The sequence below is a fragment of the Protopterus annectens genome, chromosome 9.part0, assembly GCF_019279795.1.
Source record: "Protopterus annectens isolate FY-2018-M chromosome 9.part0, PAN1.0, whole genome shotgun sequence".
Lineage (NCBI taxonomy): Eukaryota > Metazoa > Chordata > Ceratodontiformes > Protopteridae > Protopterus > Protopterus annectens.
The window spans coordinates 1,930,628,923-1,930,650,240 of record NC_056743.1 but is presented as its reverse complement, the minus strand read 5'-3'; the positions used below and the strand labels follow the sequence as shown (position 1 = coordinate 1,930,650,240).

The 21,318-nt window shown below is 40.1% G+C and overlaps 1 protein-coding gene across 1 annotated transcript in view; it reads right to left on the bottom strand.

Moving 5' to 3' along the window:
• Positions 1 to 494: 494 nt before the first annotated feature.
• GNG14 (G protein subunit gamma 14) overlaps positions 495 to 21,318 on the bottom strand; it is a 25,463-nt gene continuing 4,639 nt past the window's right edge. Inside the window, exon 3 of the mRNA XM_044084740.1 lies at positions 495 to 1,179. Within this exon, the coding sequence (XP_043940675.1) occupies positions 1,054 to 1,179 (126 nt within the window). The 3' untranslated portion in view covers positions 495 to 1,053. The remainder of the gene's footprint in view (positions 1,180 to 21,318) is intronic.

Sequence of the window (21,318 nt, the reverse complement as noted above, 5' to 3'; positions counted from 1 at the left end):
ATCAAGGCCTACCATTCACTGTAAGTTTCTGTTCCTATGGGGGGAAGGCATGCAGAATCTAGTACTTTCTGAGATTCACATAAATCAAGAGAGTAAACCCCTTATCCGTCACTTTATCCTGTACACTGCCACTGTAACTGCTAATGTTGTCTGTTCTTAATTTCTTACGGTGCATCCAGAAATCATTATGAATTTATCTTGTATGGCACCCGTTTAACAAAAAAAAAAAAAAACGGGGACTGTAAAAACGTTGCATGTGTTGGGGGGGGCTTTAATAGCAACAACTGTAAAACCTTTTGAAATGATATGATAAACTTTTTTCAACCAAATGCTGTTGAAACACTTGGGTGGAATACTGAATATAGTAAATGAACCTCATAGTCCGCACAGGGAGGATGCATGTTTCTGAACAATAAACAATTCAGTACTGCAAAAGAAGAACAATAAACAATTCAGTACTGCAAAAGAAAAAGAAAATTCGTAAACTGGCAGGCTTAAGCAAATAATTCATTTAATCAACCAAATATTGTGATAAAATTCCATATAAGAAGATATATACCCATAAACCATGCTAAATACATATATTTTAGTTTTAAATTTAAATTTAACACATTTCATTTCACAACATAAATACATTATATTTTATAAATAAATTATTTTTAAAAGTGCATGCTTTAGTGTACATGGTGTATGTCTAGCTATGCCCATGGCTATGTGACACAGACTATATTACCGCTTCAGACTGGATTATGATGCTGGGTAGTTGCTAGGACTATGTGTCCATGGGCACAGGACACAATATTTCATTTCAATAGACCCTCTCAGCATGACTTGTGCAAAAACAACACTGTAACTCCCTATCTTCCTGAAAAAGAAAGTCTAATAGTCATTTCAATGGGTGATAGCTCTATGAACTCAAACATCCTAGCCCAGTAGTGTATCCTGAGAATGCCTGCATTTAAATTCCTTAATGTAGTTTGTCGTTCAGTTCATGCAGGCAGATCCTCCATACCAAAGTGCTGGAAGCGTATGTGTTATTTTTTGTATGAATAACTACAGAATCATGCAGGACTTCTTGTCTTTGAAGGGATTTGTCGATGCAGGGACTCCATTGAGAAGAGGATCGTTCTTTGCATTGTCTTGGCAATACTGCATAAGGTCCATTGCTGCCTTTGAAATCTGTGGAGTTAGAACATATAAGTGAGAACAGGGAGAGAAACAAACTTCCATAATATGTACACTTCATCTGTTTATTTCACCATTTCATTGATCTATTTGTCCATTTCTACCTGTCATGTCCTACTTTATGTCTTAGGAAGTTTCTGGCAACTTTCAGCTTTTTTCATGCTGTGTCATGCAGTGGTTACCTCCCCTCCCTTAGACAGAGAATGAGAGATGGTAAAGACGTTGTTAAGCTAATTGCTTTTTAGTAAAAAATGCAGAAAGTTGTATTACACTGAGTTTATGTTTAATTATTCTTTTCATAAAAATGACAGTGGTTGGAAATTGTGCAATATGTGAAATGTACATGTTGTATAAAATGTACAAAAAATGTAAACTTTACTAAGTGGTTATTTTTTTCCAGTGGTATTGCATCAAAGTTGTTTGAAAGTAAAATAAAATCAGTTCTCTGAAAAGTGTACACAATTGCCAAGCTTCTTGAAATACAAGAAAAATGATGGCACTGTGCACTCAATCCACGCAAAACCAAAGAAACGCCAATGTGTGAAAAATGCAGCAAAATGCATAGCAAGGAGTGAAAAAAGAAAGTACCAACTGGCAGTGTCAAACCAAAATCTCCACACGAGAATCTGTGTAAGTTTAGCAATATAACTTGTACTTTGTACCTTCATCACCAAACATATAGACTTAATCAGAAACAGCATCCACTACAAACAACCCCGTTTAAAAATCCTCAATTAATGACATTACTAATAGTCAATGAAACCTTAAAGACAAGGTCCACCTAAGAATACATTCATTACAGGAACTCACAATAATACATAATTACATAAAATACATAGCATCCATTTTTTTAATATTAAAAACGTATATATAATGAAAAATAAAAGATACATGATATAAAATTCACAATTTAGCTGCCCTCAATTTAAGAAGACGTAAAATAGAAATGTTTTCATTTAATCCTAGAAAAACAGGGGCATTCAGCTTAAACTGCCACCCTGCTTCCTTAAATTCCAATGTGATCTCTCAGGAACCACCTTGAGGGGTGGTGACAACTCTGTCAATAATATCAAACAAATGAGTGAAAGTTGTCACACTCTGTAGAATGTTTATATAAAGCATTGTTTGTGTTTTTAGTACAGATGTTATAATAATGTTCATTCATCCTTTTTCTTAATGCATGATCCATTTTACCCACATAAAACCTGGGACAAGAGTTACACTTCACCAGATAAGATTCTTTTGTCATAATGCAATTATAATTCATAAATGTCACTTTAATCGCATTGTTGTCTTTCCAACCAAAGACAGACATAATACTTACAGCATTTATCATATAGTTACATTGTTTACAAAAACCACATCTACTCAATCCGGGTATTAATTCAGTGGTAACATCCAACCTCTGCAATTCATAAATACTCTACATTTTTGGTGTTCTTGTACACAAATCTCATCTGTTCCGCTGTTTACTTGCATTCCTAAGTCAGAGGGTCTGGATGTTTCTTACACATCCCTCTTGTTGTGCCAGTTTTTAAGTTCTAAAGATATTTGGATTCTTATGGATTAAAGTGATATTCATAAACGGTAATTGCAGTACAACTGGAGTTACCACAATGCTTTTTCACTAAAAAAAGTCAAGGGTTTTGATCACAAAAGCTATGCAGACTGTGTCAAAGTCATGGGCCTCTTTTCAGTGGCATACATGCTATGAAAAGGTGACCTCTGTCTCAACAAACCCTATCCTATAAGACATATTATACATTTGCAAGTTCAATGGTAGCATGAACACCAGTTCAGGGGATCTCAGTCTCTTGTAACATAAATCAAACATCTTGGAGGGGTGGGATAGGTATGTATCACAGAAAATGCGTCTTCTATGGAACCATCTTCAACTCCACATAAAATGAAGTATTTCTCCTTTCTCTTTTTAAACTTCAAATGTAATTTGTATGACTAGATGGGAAACTGCAAATTCACCCCCAGTTTAGCACTCATGTTCCTCATGGATAGGGGCAACAAATAAATGTCCCACCATATATTTTTTCTGCCCACCTCTGTGGTATTTGTACACAAATCTGGGATATATAATAACGAATCTGAGATATATAACATTAAGTATCCTGTTTTTTGCTTATTTCTGAGTTATTTAAGCACTTTTATTTTACTCACTGTGTGTGAGGTATTAAGTAGAATTTTCTACAATTGTTAAGCATCTGGTTGGGTTTATTTGTTCTGATTTTTTCCCACCCTCCCTCCCTCTTGGTAATACTTGGTGGCTTTGCAGTTGCCTGACCCTACTGTAATTTTGATCTGGGACACTCCTCCCAGTCTAGTGTCATTACCTCATTCTACCTATTCCAGGGAGAACATCTGAGAAGGCCAACCCAGTTAGCTTCTGCTCTTCCTTTCCCCTTTCCACTTTACAAAAAAAAAATTTTCTAAGCTTGTTTCCTGCCTTTCCTATAAGCTGTCTAGTCCAGATACAGATTTGCTGTATCCAGGACTGTTTGTAAGTTTCTGAGCCCCCAAGCCTTTCTGTGTTGGAGGGGAAGCCTTCTAGCTTAATTTTGTTTCTTAGAACTAGCCAGTTTTCTAGTTTCAGCACTCAAACCTGTTTCGTTGAGCTCAGCACTTTTTCAGAACTCATTGTAAGCACTAAATAAGCTACAAATTACTATAGCACTCAACTTTCCTCACTTGTCTAGAGGAAAACAGTTTTTAGTACTTAATAAATAAGCACCTATCCAGCAATGTCTAAGGGTCAGCTCCCGGTGGTTTCTTGTGTCTACCTGATGAATCTGAGCATCTTGGGGCAATGCAGCAATTGCCTCATGTACACAGACAACCCTCTCCTCCTACTACCCAACACTACAACCTGTGAGAGATGCACTTATATAACCAAACTGGAAGCAAAGCTCTCTTCACCCAAGACTGGACTAGACAGTCAAGAGGAGAAGGTAAACACTTGCACCACACCACACTCATCACATAGTCTCTCAAAACCTACACCGCCAAAACACACACATAGAAACACAAAACACACACCTACATTCGAGAAGGCTCTCAAAAAAATCTACCCAAGCAACAGGGACCTCCAAAGCAGAAACGCAAGCAACCTCCACCCCCCCAACACAACCCAAATGACACATAGCCCACAAACTCAGTGTGCCACTCAACCACAGTCCATAAGGCATAACAACGTACCTAACACTCTAGTCATAGGTGACTCTATAGTCAGGCACACTGATGTTCCGCTCACCAGGCTAAACAAGGAGAAAATCACTGTCAGCTGCCTGTCAGGTGCCAGGATCCACCACATAACGCATGCACTCAGGTCACTCCACAGCAAGTACAAATATGACTCTGTCATTGTCCATGTTGGTGTGAATGACTTGAGACGTACCTCCCTGGACTACATGAAAAGAGACATGGAGGAGCTTTCTGATCTTGTAGCCCAGGCAGGTATGACCCTAGCCCTGAGTAGCATCCTGCCATCACCCAGAATGATACCACAGTACAAGGACAAAATGATTGACTTCAACAATTGGTTAAGCTTCTGGTGTCATTCTAAGGAGATCCAGTATCTGACTGCCTGGGATGACATGATCGACAAACCCCGATGCTTTGCCAGAGATGGCCTGCACCTGTCGCCCTTGGGATTCCTGATACTGGCTAAGGCTCTTGCCACCCCTATAGTGCCTTTTTTAGGCAAGATTCGAATGACAAATACACCACTGTAACAGGTACAAGCAAGCAAAATCTGAGGGTAATGCTACTCAGTGCTAGAAGTCTAAACCTCAAAATGCACTCACTCGAGGCGCTCCTTAAAATGGAGAACATCGACATCTGTGCAGTGACAGAGACCTGGTTTAAGGCTCTAGAGAGCACCCCTGCATTACCAGGCTATAATTCATACCACACCTTTCGGCCACCTAACTTGGACTGAAGCACTAAAGGTGGAGGTGTGTCCATATTCATTAAGGATATCCACACCTCCAGGCTAGTTGCTCAGCATAATGCATCTGAGATTATCCAAGTGCAACTAACTCTGGGCAAGACCGCAATGCAAATTGTAGCTTGCTACAGATCCCCCACCATGCCCCAGGATTCCCACTCCTCATTTCTTGATACACTGGAAAATATTAGGGTACAACCTAACACCCTAATAATGGGTGATTTCAACTACCCCACCATTAACTGGGAAAACTACTCATGTACCAACTCTTGTGCTCAACATTTTCTGGAATTCATAAATTCCAATGCCTTGGATCAACTTAGACACACCCCCACCAGGGGCAGCAGTATCCTAGACCTGGTCATTACCAACATGGGCAACCTCTGTTTCACACCAGACGTCAATTCCTCGTTGGTCAGATCCGACCACAAGCAAATCACCCTAGACATCCACATCCCAGCCCCACCCCACCCCACCCCCATTCGGGAAACCACCATAAAAAATTTCTCCAAAGCCAACTTCACTCTTCTTAAGACAGAAGTGGCAAACTTCACGACACCCATGCTGATGGACAATAGAGATACGACTGCTGAATCCTATACAGTTGCACTTTATAAGCACTTACACGAGTGCATGGATAGTGCTATCCCTAACAGAACCAAGATACTATCCTCCAAAAAAAGGAAGCCAGTCTGGTGGTCCCCTGCTATAAACAAACTCTACAACAGAAGAAAGAAACTGTTGCAAAAAAGAGTAAAATCCCATGATTGGAGGAACTCCCTGGTCAGCCTCAGTAAGAAGCTGAGATCCCTCATAAAATCCTCCAAAGGTAGTTACAAAAACAAAATCGCCACTGATTCTAAAGACAACCACAAAGCATTCTATAGCTATGTCAAGAATCTCATTGGCAACACTCAGATCTGCTCTGAGTTACAGCACAATGGCACTAAATATACAGTGCCAACTGATATTGCCAACATCCTGGCAGATAGGTTCACTGCTAACTTTACCCCTCTCTCATCCCCTAAAGGGCCCATCTCTATACCGGAAGAATGCAAAGTACCTGTAATCACGGCTGCACAGGTAAAAAACACACTCTCCAAAGCCAAGAACACAGCATCCATGGGACCTGACAACATCCTACGCTGCATTCTACATGAACTACAGAACGAACTGGCACCCCACCTAAGTACCATGTTCAATCATAGCCTCATCTCAGGCTTTGTGCCCACTGAATGGCACACAGCAATGGTTATCCCACTCCACAAAGGGGGGAGCTACCACGGACCCCAGGAACTACCACCCCATTAACCTGAAGAGCCTGGTCTGCAAGGCTATGGAGCGTATCATCATGGAACTTATAAACAATGACACTGGTAATCGCCAAACTCTGGACCCTACCCAGTTCAGATTTGTAAAAGGCAGATCATGTCTCCTAAACCTGATAGACTTCTTTGAAGTGGTCACTAAAGCTGTAGATGAGGTTAGGTGGTACACACAGCCTATCTAGATCTCGCCAAGGCTTTTGACACCATCCCCCACTCTGAAATTATAGACAAACTCACTAAACTAGGTATAAATCTCTATGTCACAAGATGGGTTGCCAAGTGGCTCACTGACTGAACCCACACTGTGAAAGTAGCAGACTTTAAATCCAACTTCAGACCAGTGACAAGTGGAGTACCACAGGGTACAGTCCTAGGTCCTCTCCTGTTTGGTATCTACTTCTCTGAACTACAGGCTAACACAGAAGGTCTTTGGCTAACAAAGTGTGCAGATGACTGCAAACTAGGAGCCATAATCAAATCTCTTAACAATGTGGATATCCTACAAAAGGGCCTCACTGAGATAGATGCCTGGTGTCAAAGCCATGGTCAAAAGCTCAATGCCAAAAAGTGTATTGTCATCCCTTTTGGTTAAAACTCTGTACCAATGACCTACCACATAGGCGGTAGTCTACTTAACACCAAAAGTGTGATAAGAGACCTTGGGACACAGGTGGACAGTAGTCTGTCCTGTGATAATCACATCACCACAGTAGTTAGGAAATCCTTCTACGTGGCACACCTCATCACAAAAAGTTTCTCATCCAGGAAAAAAGAGGTTATTGTTCCCCTCTACTCATCACTCATTAGACCCATTATAGAGTACAACGCCCCTTTTGGTATGTACCTCACAAAACATCTACAAAAACTGGAAAGGCCACAGAAATACCTCACAAAGAGGATTACCGGCCTCAAACAGATGCCCTACGCAGACTATCTAAAAAAACTCCAGCTTTACTCCATTGCGTATCGCCTACTCTAGAGGCGATCTCTGCCTAACATACAAAGCTATGTCAAACCCAAAGCTGTTGGACATGCTCCACTTAAAGAAATCCCAATCCCTCTGAGCTACACACTCTAGGGACCTAAACCTTGTCACCACAATAAACAGAACATGCTGGAGAGATAGATTCCTGTCTCAAGACACTTCCCATACTCTGGGACAAACTACCTATCTATATCAAACAAAGCTCCTCATTAGCACTCTTCAAGAAAAATCTTGATGACTGGATGGGAAATAGGAAATTCACCCTGAGGATCACTTCTGTGGCTCTGCTTGACAGGGGCACAGGAAAATAATTTTCTTGGGTGGCAAAAGCCAGGGTACCATTTGGCTAGGCTTATATAGGCCCTAGGGCCAATAGCCTAGTACCTACCAATGAACCTATGAAAATATAAGGGCTAAAAACTAGCATGGGAATGTAAGGCTAGGTTTCTTAAGATGCTCACAGATTAAAAGCCCGGTAAATACCATGAACTTATGAATGTAAAAGTACTGCTGGTACAGAGGAAGCTTGATACCGAGCATGTTCCACTGACTGTGGTCTTGTGAATGCTCAGGGAAGGTAAAGGTTGTAACAAAATTGGCCAAAGACAGACAAAGAAACAAATAACGGCTTTTTTAGTGCTGGCTAGTTATTATAAAACATTCATAGCTCACGCTGTCACTGCAACATGCCCAGTGATAGGTTTGACCAAAGTAAGGGCCAAATGAAAGTTAACTGTTTTAATGAAGATGAGAGAGCATTTATGATCGAAAAACACACTGTTTGTGCAGCCTGTGTAAATCACCCCTGACTTAAATAAGAACGTTATTGGACACACTGATACCTCTGATTTTGGGATAGGGGCTGTGTTGTCCCAAGAAATGCAAGGTGATGATAATCCCATTAGCTACTTAAGCAGGATGCTTACTCTGGAAGAAATGAGATATGCTGCTATGAAAAAAAAGAGTATCTAAATGACAGTGGGCGATGTCAACATTTTATTAGTATTGGCAGGGGGCAGGTAAAACTAGCCACAGATCATAGGAAAAAAGAGTAAGGTTACCTGAGTAAGGTCACCTGCTGGCTCTTAACTGTATAGCCCTAGCATGTCTGAACAGAGCCTACAGAAAGGGGAATGTTGTGTCTTTCGGCTTTTCCTGGTTAGAGGTCACCACAGTGGAACTCTGGTCTGCTAATGATTGGCAGTAGATGTTTACGTGCGGAGTTACCAGCTCTGATGCACAACCTTCAACGAAGATACGCCCATTCACGCATGTCTCCACACAGAAGACGCTCTAGCTGAGAATCGAACAGGACAACGTCTTACTGTGAGGTGACAATGCTACCGCAGCACCACCACCGCAGTAGCCTACAGAAAGGGGAATGGTTCCATTAAATGTGGGAGTGCATAATCTAAACTGATTTCAGGTGATTGAGCTTGAATGTAGTAAGACAGTTCTGGAAACTGGTCTAAGGCATAAAAACTCTGAACTGAAAACTAGTTCACTCTCTCTCTTAGTTAAGATGAAAGTAAATAAGAGCTACAGTAAAACATGATTATCTGAGATGAAGAGGTCCATCTTTCTCAGTCATTAGGATTAAGACCAGGAGGATTTAGGCATCTGAAGCATTCACAGGCTATCACTTACGTTTACCCACAATGCTCTGCAAACACACCACTTCTCTAGTTATCAGTTGCTGTACTAAGTGCTCACATTGAAAGACGTCCCTAAACCACTTTTCACACTTGTCAAGTACTTCATCAAACACATTTTGGCTTTTTTGGAATTTTTTTCTCCTATTATACTGTTTTAAACTTTTTCATTGTGCTAGGTATTTCCAAAAGTAAGTATATTCAAATTTTATTTCAGTGTCCTCCCATCTTGCCCCTTCCCTGCCTTGAGAAGTTGTGTCTCATCATTACAATAAGACCATTGTTTTGCCTTTCCTTGGTCTTAGTTGAAAATTTGTGTTGGATTCAGTTTGTTTCTCCAGAATTACATACACTCTACAGGCTCTAGGAGTGTGTGTGTGCGTGCGTGCGTGTGTGCGTGTGCGCGTGCGTGCATGCGTGCTTGTGTGTGTGTGTGTGTGTGTGTGTGTGTGTGATTTCTGTTTGAGCTTTGTACCTGTACAAATCATAGGTGTGGTTACCATTATTTCTACTGCATTGCTGTGTTTTTGGAAGTTGATTATGATGGATCATAAAACATTTAAAACATGTAAAGCTGGGAAAAATGCCACCTCAGGACAGGCAATCAAGTGTCTTTTGTATAGGTGTGACACACTTTAATGAAGGCTATGAAATATGTGCAGCTTTCATTCCAGTTACCATCAAAGAAAGGCAAAATAAAACTTTTTTTAGCAAAGTATAAATAAGTTTTCTACTTCAACCCTCAGATTCTGCAGCTTCTGCCTCAATTTGTACATTGAGATTAGCTCTTCTGAATTCTGTCATGCCTAAGGCATATAAACCAAAGGACATGAATAAGTTTACGGCAAAAAATAAGTTAAGAAGCATAAGTTAGAGAAACGTTCAGTTCCTCAGAAAAGACTGTGCAGTTAATCGTAGGAATTCCTGTCCAGCTCGTCTCTAAACCGCTAGGACTAAAGAGACTTCTGTTTATTCCACTTCAAGACTTAGAAACTTCCATTAAAATTGTTACTGAGTCAGCTTCATTTTTGGCAGGCAAGGAGCAAAAAATATACACAAAATTGTTGCTGAACCATCTCCCTTAAAACCTGTTAAAGTTGAAAGTACGTCATCCTTATCTGATGTTAGAAATGTTTTGTTGTCGCCAGACCCTTCTCTGCCAGGTCTTTTAGATCCTATAGAAGTGCATCTATTAAAAATGACTACAAGAAGATAACAGTCTTTTTTTCAAAGATCAACAAGTGATATGTCGAGACCTTCCCACGTCTAGTACTGGGGTGGACAGTGGCCCTTCGTCTTTACTTATTTCTATCTGTTCCTCCATCCAGCTTCTTCTTGTCAGGCTGAATGACAGCCCCAGTTCTAGTGAAGCCATAACTCATCTTACAGGCACTTGTGTCAATACCCTTGCCAGAGCTGATAGTCCAGGTATCAGGCTCACAGCCACTATGGTGTATGTCATTAACATTGCCACTGGCATTGACTATTTAGATGCTGATGCCATCACAGGTGAGTGAGCCTGAAATATCTCACACCTGCACTTGTGTGGGCACCATTCCGTGCACGCACATCAGAGACTATTGTTAACAGCTTGACTGAGCCAAGAATAATCAGTACTGTAAGCCATGGTCCTCATCTTTGACAGATTCCAACATTGCAATGATCAGACTGCCTCCCTCCCTCCCTCCCCACAGGATAAGTGACCTGGCATTGGCCACTTGCTCCCATCTTCTCCTTATGGGCACCTCCAGCTCCCAGGACTGTGGCTGAAGCTGGATCATCTGGATTGCAGTCAGGGCTCTATCACTTTGTATCATGGATCAAACAATGGTGTCCTAACTGGCTTGTAGTAAGTTCAGAATCTTTTGTGTAGCACTAGTGTAATGTTGTGTAGTGGCTCTGTTGGTGTCTATGCTTGAGCTGTAGTTAATACAATAATTCTGTGGCATTACTGTAGTGTCTTTGTTAGTGTTCCATGCTTGTACTGTAGTTAGTACAACAGTTATTCTGTGGCACTGGTGTAGTGTCCCTGTGGGCTTCACAGTTTACAACAATTATTCTGTGAAACTGGTGTAGTGTCCCTATTGGTGTCCTGTGCTTGTGCTGTAGTTAGTACAACAGGTATTCTGTGGCACTGGTGTAGTGTCCCCGTGGGCGTCACAGTTTATAACAATTATTCTGTGAAACTGGCGTAGTGTCCCTATTGATGTCCTGTGCTTGTGCTGTAGTTAGTACAACAGGTATTCTGTGGCACTGGTGTAGTGTCCCCGTGGGCATCACAGTTTACAACAATTATTCTGTGAAACTGGTGTAGTGTCCCTGTTGGTGTCCTGTCCTTGTGCTGTAGTTAGTACAACAGTTATTCTGTGGCACTGGTGTAGTGTCCCCGTGGGCTTCACAGTTTACAACAATTATTCTGTGAAACTGGTGTAGTGTCTCTATCGGTGTCCTGTGCTTGTGCTGTAGTTAGTACAACGGGTATTCTGTGGCCCTGGCGTAGTGCCCCTATTGGTGTCCTGTGCTTGTGTTGTAGTTAGTACAACAGTTATTCTGTGGTAGTAGTGATATGTCCTAACTCTTGATTTGCAGTGAGCACAGCTCATGCTGTGTAGTATGTTTGCAACTTTTGAAATAATGTCCTAACCTTGGTCTGTATTAAGGACAGGATAGGTAGGCAATACTGCTATAGTGTCTGGGTTGACCTAGAGTTACTCTGTAATTAGCACAGTTCCTTCTGTGTAACACTGCTGGGGTGTCTGAAATAGTTTTGTATCTCTGTATTTAATGGAGGAGAGCATTTACTGTGTCCCAGTGTTGTTATGGTTTCCTATCTTTACTCTGAAATGAAGAGAGCACCTTTTACATATCACTTTCGTGTGTGCTTAAGATGGTTTCAAACAGTCACGTGAGGCTAGTACAGACCTGATGTGCAATGTTGTTGCAGTGGCCAGGGATGGTCTACTAGCTGTGCTCCAGTGAGAGGCCACCTAAATGTGATACATTTGGAGTTTCTAAGATGTATCGTACTTATGAGGTTAGGTGATGACAACATGTACAGTGTGTGAGGGTTGCAGTGTTGGAGAACATTCCCAAAGCATACTGTAATATAGGGGCAATAACTGCTGTCTGTCAGTGTCTAAGACACATTATTACATACTCTTGGAGCACCTGAAATGGTTTCTTCACCTTAACCTGAGTCAAAGAGTTCACTGACTGTCTGATATGGTTAGATGGTTTCCAAACACAGCTTCACTATGTGAGCATCTACTGTTTGGCAGTGGATGTCTGACGAGGATAGTTTGCTGATGGTAATTACAGGTGAGAATACTTGCTGTGCAGTAGTGATAAAATGTTTGATGTGATTTCTGACTATTCTCTGGGTGAGGAAATCATACTTTGCATGGCACTGAATGAATGAAATAGTTCCCTTTCCCCTACTGTGTGTGAGCAAGAAGAACATCTGCTCACTGTTAGAGGTGCCTGAGATTGTCTCTTGATAGGGGTGCAAGGTGAGAGGAGAACAGCCTGTGTTCCACAATTTATTTATTTTATTTATTTGTCCTTGTTTATTGGGAAAGTCCAACTAGGTAACACCCATTTTCAGTGGAGGCTGGTGGACAAAAGCTCCATTTGTTTGCATAGCATTATATTAGTTTACAAATCTGATAACATTTTTATATCTGCCTCATTGGTATAGGCAACATATATTGTGTGGTGTTGGTGTAATCTCTGAAAGATGTTTCAACATGTTTTGTGACCTGGAGTGAGTCTATGGGGTGCTCTTGTTGAAATGGCTGAAATTTTTTATCAGACATGAGAAAACAGACTGACATTGCTGGGAATGTATTTGATGTTTTTTCCTTAAGTTCTCCAACATCCACACGGAATAAATAGCATTTGAGAGGGGTTCCTAATGCTCCCTTGCCATAAGGACAGGTAAGGAGTGCGTGTGTTATTTGGTACTGTTAAGATATGGCTCAAGGGGTTCCTAAACATGATTTATGTGGTTTACTGACGGTGTTGAGAAGTGGGGTGACACATCTACATAACATCATTCATCTACCCTGCTTGCCTAATCTGAATCACTGCCACCCCCATTCTAGCAGTGCAAAGGCAATTTAAATGCTGCTGGGTCATGTGACTGATGAATCTGTAAGGTGACTATGACGATCAGCTGCCGATGTGATCCCTGAAATCCACAGCATCATGTGACTGATGAATCTGTAAGGTGACTTTGACGATCAGCTGCAGATGTGATCCCTGAATTCCACAGCATCATGTGACTGATGAATCTGTAAGGTGACTATGACGATCAGCTGCAGATGTGATCCCTGAATTCCACAGCATCATGTGACTGATGAATCTGTAAGGTGACTATGATGATCAGCTGCAGATGTGATCCCTGAATTCCACAGCATCATGTGACTGGTGAATTTGTAAGGTGACTATGAGGATCAGCTGCAGATGTGATCCCTGAATTCCACAGCATCATGTGACTGATGAATCTGTAAGGTGGCTATGATGATCAGCTGCTGATGTGATCCCTGAATTCCACAGCATCATGTGACTGATGAATCTGTAAGGTGACTATGATGATCAGCTGCTGATGTGATCCCTGAATTCCACAGCATTATGTGACTGATGAATCTGTAAGGTGACTATGATGATCAGCTGCCGATGTGATCCCTGAATTCCACAGCATCATGTGACTGATGAATTTGTAAGGTGACTATGAGGATCAGCTGCAGATGTGATCCCTGAATTCCACAGCATCATGTGACTGATGAATCTGTAAGGTGACTATGACGATCAGCTGCCGATGTGATCCCTGAATTCCACAGCATCACATATTTAGAACATTAAAGCATCTTTTATTTTTATTTTTTTACAATTCATACTGTCATTTGATAATCCATTCTGCAATATGCTTAATATATTTAAGTAATCATGTGCATAAATGGAGATAAGAAAGGTTCAGGGCTTTGTAAAGTATCATCCATGTCTCACTGCTCCCACAGATAAACATACCTCTGACAGAATAACCTCACAAAGAATGCAATGATGTTTAAATGAGCTACATCGACTTAGGTCTGAGTCCTACAGTCTTCATTTATACACAGTCTAACACTAAATAAGCAAAATATTTAATAAGTTCATAGGTAGATAAAAGGCATGTGATCCAGGAAAACATTGAGGAACCTAGCTCAGTTTATAAATTGTCTCAGAGTAGTGTCTGGTTAAGTGACTTGCTCAGTCACACATTAGGCAAATGGAGGATGAGGGAATCAAACCCCTAACCAATGTTTTTGTATTATGCCTAATTTGTTATAATTAGTTAAACTGCAGGTGGTTTTGTTTTATTTTTTTTAGGATTGTCAAATTATTGTTCTTAAAATGTTTTGCAATAATTTCGAGCTTTTTTCCCAGGCCTTTGCTGAAAATGTTTCTACCCAGTCAGGCTTTCCCAGTAATAAAATGTCCATAAATAAATAAATTTATAAACCCTAGACTGCAGGAAACAGATCACTTAATTAAATCAGATAAAGTCATTGGGCCATGTCTGAGATCAGCTGTTCATTTATAAGCAGCTATATATGTGTATATAAAATATTTTGTTTTACTTACATTTGTTAACTAGGCTAAATAACACATATCAAAGCCATCCTATCAGAGGTTCAGCCTAGGAGTATAGCATATAATATTATCTGGTGAGAAATAAAGTTAGCAACACACATATACACACACACACACACACACACACACACACACACACACACACACACACATGCAAACGCACACGCACACATGTGCACTCACACATGCACACGTACGCACATGCATGTACACACGCACACTCACATGCACTCGCACACACACACACACACACACACACACACACACACACACACACAAACAAGGTTTGATTCCCTCAGCCTCTCTATTGTCCAACTGTGTCACTCTGAGCAAGTCACTTAACCACACCCTGCTCCTAGACTGAGTGAGGAAAAAGGTCCATGGAGATCAATGCTCTACGCTGGAAAACAAACATAAATAAAAATATATGAATGCACATTAATATGTACACACAAACACGCTCATTAATATATATATATTTATATATATGGATCTAGTACCCAGACTGAGTCAACGAAACACCATCAAGGTTAATGTCAAGATGTGAAAGTTGACAAAAAATGTCAAGATACTTCTGCCCGTGCTCCAAAAATTAACCTCGGACCATGCAAAGTCAACTAAAAGTTTTTGCACAGAGGGAGATGTCAGCCTAAGCCACACTCAAGTAAAACAAGTTCACCAATATATATGTGTGCGCGTGTATATACATATATATATATATATATATATATATATATATATATATATATATATATATATATATATGTGTGTGTGTGTGTGTGTGTGTGTGTGTGTGTGTGTGTGTATATGTATATAAATATATATATATATACATGTATGTATATATATATATATATGTATGTATGAATATATATATATATATATATATATATATATATATATATATATATATATATATATATATATATATATATATATGTATGTATGAATATGTATATATATATATATATATATATATATATATATATATATATATATATATATATATATATATATATATGGGATCACTACAGAAGATCAAAAATTCCACCGTCCCGAGACTCGAAATCCCAAGGACCAGAATCTCAAGATTGCGGAATCTCAAAAGTAGTGAATGGGGATTGCCGTACAGTGCGGAATGGAAACTTTGCCATTCACTCCACTGTAGTGCGATGTCAGAGTTGGTATATTTAACTTGCAGGGGATGTGGGGCATGCAGGGGGACTTGCCCCCCTGCATACAGGTTAGAATAGTTTGTTGGATGTTTTACTCTTTTTTTTTTTTTTTAATGTTCGACATTCCACAATCTCAAGATGCTGGTCCTCGGGATTTCGAGTCTCAGGATTCTGGAATTTTGATATTCTGTAGTGATTATATATATATATATATATATATATATATATATATATATATATATAGGTCTACTTTTAAAGCTCAAAGTTTCAAAACTTATTGGTAACATGAGGAATTAAACCCGCACATAAGGCAGCTGTTTAATCTCAGCCTTACCACAGGATACGTGCCCAAGGAGTGGCGTACGGCAACTGTGGTCCCACTCCACAAAGGTGGCGCCTCTACGGACCCTGGTAATTACATAAGCTTAACAAGTCTAGTCTGCAAAGCTATGGAGAGGATCATAATGGAGCTCATAAACAAAGATATAGGGGACTTGCAGACATTGGACCCGACCCAGTTTGGCCAAGGGAAGATCATGCCTTTTGAACTTGGTCGACTTCTTGAAATAGTCACCAAGGCCATTGATGAGGGAAAGGCAGTCCATACAGCCTACCTTGACCTTGCAAAGGCGACACAATACCCCACTCGGTATTGTAGAAAACTTACCAGCTTAAATGTAAACCCATATGTCACAAGATGGGTTGCAAACTGGCTTAAGGACAGAACCCACAGGGTTAGAGTTGCTGGCGCTGTGTCAGACTCCAAGCTGGTCACAAGTGGTGTCCCACAGGGCTCGGTCCTTGGCCCCTATTGTTTGGCATCTACTTCTCAGAAGTACAGGCCAACATGGGAGGACTTTGGCTGACAAAGTTTGCAGATGACTGCAAACTGGGCCATAGTGGAAAGTGCATCGGACACTGATATCCTACAGAAGGGACTCACGGAAACAGATAGCTGGTGCCAGAGACATGGCCTGAAGTTAAACGCCAAAAATGTATAGTCATACCCTTCGGGAAAAACAAGGTAACCCCAAGCTACCATATAGGTGGCAATCCACTAAGCACAGAAGAGGTTATCAGGGACCTGGGGACCCAGGTTGACAGTGGCCTTCTTTTGACACTCACATTGCTAAAGTGGTTAGAAAGACCTTCTACATTGCCCACCTGATCATGAAGGGATTCACATCCAGATCTAGTGAGGTCATTGTTTCCCTGTACTCTTCACTTATCAGACCAATGATCGAGTACAATGCCCCATTCGGGATGTATCTCACCCGACATCTGCAGCAATTGGAGAGACCCCAAAAGTTCCTCACCAAAAGGATAAAGGAGCTCCAAAATCTGTCATATGCTGCCAGATTGAAGAAACTCCAGCTCTATTCAGTCGCATACCGTCTGCTCAGAGGTGACATGTGCCTGACATACAAGGCCATGTTCAACCCGGAATTAATGGACATGCTCCACCTCAAAAAATACAAATCCACCAAAACCACTAGAGCAAGCGACTTAAACCTTAGCACGGATATAAATAGGACGTGCTGGAGGGATAGATTTATCACTCAGAGACTCCCTATGCTGTGGAATAAAATCCCGGTCCATGTGAGGCAGAGCACCTCGCTGACTCTGTTCAAGAGAAATCTAGACCTGTGGATGGGAGATCGTAGGTTTACCCCGGGAATCATCTCTGGGTCACTGCTGGACAGAGGCACAACAAACTAATGGGCACAGTATTTTTTCATTTAAGGGGTGGCGTAAGCCACAATAATTTGGGCTAGGCTTATAAATGCCTTAGGGCAGATAGCCTAGTATAAACCTATGAACCTATGAACCTATTACTAAAGAACAATCTTTACATTTATCATCAGAAAACAAATCAAACATATTACTCTCTGTTAAGGTAACGTCTAATTTTCAGTACTGAAGAAAATTCAGTTGGAAGTTTCTGCATAGAGCTTTCGTAACACCTGATAAAATTGCAAAAATTAACACCTCCAGAAATGTATCATGCTGAAGATGTCAACAGAAGATAAGAGCTGATTGGTCTTGTATCTTTTATGACTGTACTGCTATTAAAACGTATTGGACTGATATTAATAATTTTCTACATGCTATATTTACAGATTCTTTCGCTTTATCTAAAGCTTTAATTTTATTAAATGCAAATTAAAGTATTTATTTGAATAGAAAAAAATTGTATTTACTATGAACAATACTAGCAATTGCCAGAAAATGCATAACCAGGAAGTGGAATTCCAATACAGTGCCTACTATGGAAGGTGTTTTATCTCTGTTGAAGAAAACAGCATTGATGGAGTTCAAAACTAAAGCATGCAGAATTTATCCTAAGCCATTAGGCAACAATCCATGAAGAAAAGTTTTATTATTGACTGATACTCTACAAATGGACTCAGTCTCTCTCTAATAACCATATAACTGAGCTAATTATCTATGCTTCACAAATATATTGACTTCTTTACTTATGTCAGGCTGAATGTAAATATTGTATATAGTTACTCAATTTGAATTTATAATATAATACATGTGATTTAACATGACATCGGTTTGGAAGCAAAAATCATTTGAGTAAAAAAAAAAGTTTAAAAACTTCGAATTTGTTATGGTCGAGACCATAAGATCAAAGTTTTGAAACTTCGAAAATTCAAATAAAAAAATCCCCCCTGCAACCCCCACAGCCCCTACTAATTAAATATACCAACTCCAAGATCACACTACAGCAAGGGAAATGGCAAATTTCCCATTCTGCACAGTATGGCGATCTTCATTTAAACCAGTCGAAGTTTCAAAACTTCGATCTTATGGTCTTGGCCACAAGGAATTCAAAGTTTTGAAACTTCGAGCTTTAAAAGTACACTCGTGTAGAGAAAGATATAGATATGCGCACTTTAATATATATGCACACACTTTAATATACACATACACATGCTTTAATACACACACACACACACACACACACACACACACACACACACACACACACACACACACACACACACACATGCACATTACTTTCCCCACATACATATTAAATACATACACACATTAATATACCCACACATAGGAAATACAAACACAGCAATACTTGCACACACATTAATATATAATCTACATATATATATATATATGTGTGTGTGTGTGTGTGTGTCTGTATACATGTATATGTATTTTATATATAGAAACATAGATGCACACACACACACACACACACACACACACACTTTATTATATATGCACAGACTTTAATATACAAATACCCACTAATATATGCACATGTAATACACACATTAATACACACACACACACACACACACACACACACACACACACACACACACACACACACATATTAATATACACATAAACATTAACACACACATAAACATATTAATGTATACATGCACATTAATAGAAACACACATACACACATTTTAATATACACGCACAGATTTTAATATACAAAAACATACCTAGTAAAATATGCACATATAATGCACACATTAATATATATAGACAGACACACACCTGAGTAAGGCTTCTAAAACTGTGCATCTACTAATTTGTAGGTGCATCTGATGGTGCCCTCCAGTCTGACACTCTCCATTGTCTCATGGAGTCCCATCCTTCTCACACTCCCACTGTCTCATGGGGTCCCATCCTACTCACACTCCCCACTGTCTCATGGGGTCCCATCCTTCTCACACCCCCCACTGTCTCATAGGGTCCCTTCCTTCTCACACTTTCCACTGTCTCATGGGGTCCCATCCTTCCAGAGGAGGTTAGCCTTGTCGGTGACATAAGGACGGACATACTATGGACAGCCTGAATACTTTATACTTCCCTAATCAGACCCTCCATCAGATGTGCAGTCCACCACAGTGTGCAGCTAATATTAGGCTATAACTGCCAACATTTGTCTGATAACACTGCTATTGCTGAATGTACTGTCCTGCATACTTGTGGCTAGTCTATGGTCTCCACAGGGAATACTCTTGCGATGGGAAAGACCCACACCCTCCCTGCCTCCTCAGGAGGACAAACTAGCAATGGCTGCTCAAACCTTCATCCTGTCATCCCCTTCAATGCCAATATCAGTACCCTAATTCCCACTGGCAACAATGAAGGCAGACAGCTTCTATTTTCACTATTGGGCTGGCACATGTACATTTTAAGGAAGGCATAATCCAACACATTGTACAGCTGATATCAGCACTGGTTTAGAATAACCACTTCACAACAGTTCTAAAGCTTTGCATTTGCATATTAGTTTAATTTTTAAAAAGCTGAACAATGAATGTACAGATTAGCTACTGTATTTTTATTTATTTATTTTTTCAAATTTAAATTCATTCATTTTCTGATAACCTGTTATATTCTATGCTTGGTAAGCTGGAGCACAAGACAGATGGACACACACACACACACACACACACACACACACACACACACACACACACACACACACACACACACACACACACACACACACACAATTAAGGCTATCACCAGCTGTGGGAAGAAACCAGAGCAAAACTCCACACAGTCAGAGGGAGAATATGCAGACTTCACGAGAATGGCACCCCTAGCCAGGAACTGACGAGAGAATCAAGTACTACGAGGCAGTAATAGTCACAATTACATCACTGTGCCACTCTGATAGCACATATTTTCAGTGACAATGGCTATGCTGAAGTCATCAGAATCAACACAACCTAGTAAAAGCAGCTTATGTTAGAGGGTTTCAGAACTGAATGTCACAACTGCCACTTATGTTGGAAATGAACAGTGCTATCCTGAAATAGCACATTTTGTGTAATTGCTGACTTGTCAGTGGTTATAAGACTATGCAGTCAGTATATGTAAGTGATGAAGTTATGGGAGGGTGGAATATATTTTGTGGACTTGCTGACCTCTCTATGATTATGAGATCATGGAGTTCATATATTTTATCGACTTACTGACTTCTCCATGGTTCTGTGACCACAGAGTTAGTATATATAAGTGACAGTCTTATGGGAGAGTAGGGGATGCAGGAAGGTGGCATAGCCCTTTCATCAAAAAATACTATTTAATTTTTTTTCTTTGCTGTTACAATGATATGATTTTATTTTTAGGTATGTATCAGTTTAAGTGCTGTTTTATTTAGTTGGATTTGCAGTTGCAGTGGATTTTGTTTGTTTTGGCCTAGGTGGCCTTGACAGCTGTTGATTCTTATTTTGCTGACCTGAATCCTGCCACGTACCCTTATGTTATATGCCAGGGACATAAATGACAGACCTCTTGAGGGCTGCCTAACGCTGTTCTTAATATTCAGTGTGGCATTGTACTAATATCATTTGTAATACTAAGATTTGCTGCACAAAGATTTTCATGCCGATCTGTTCCA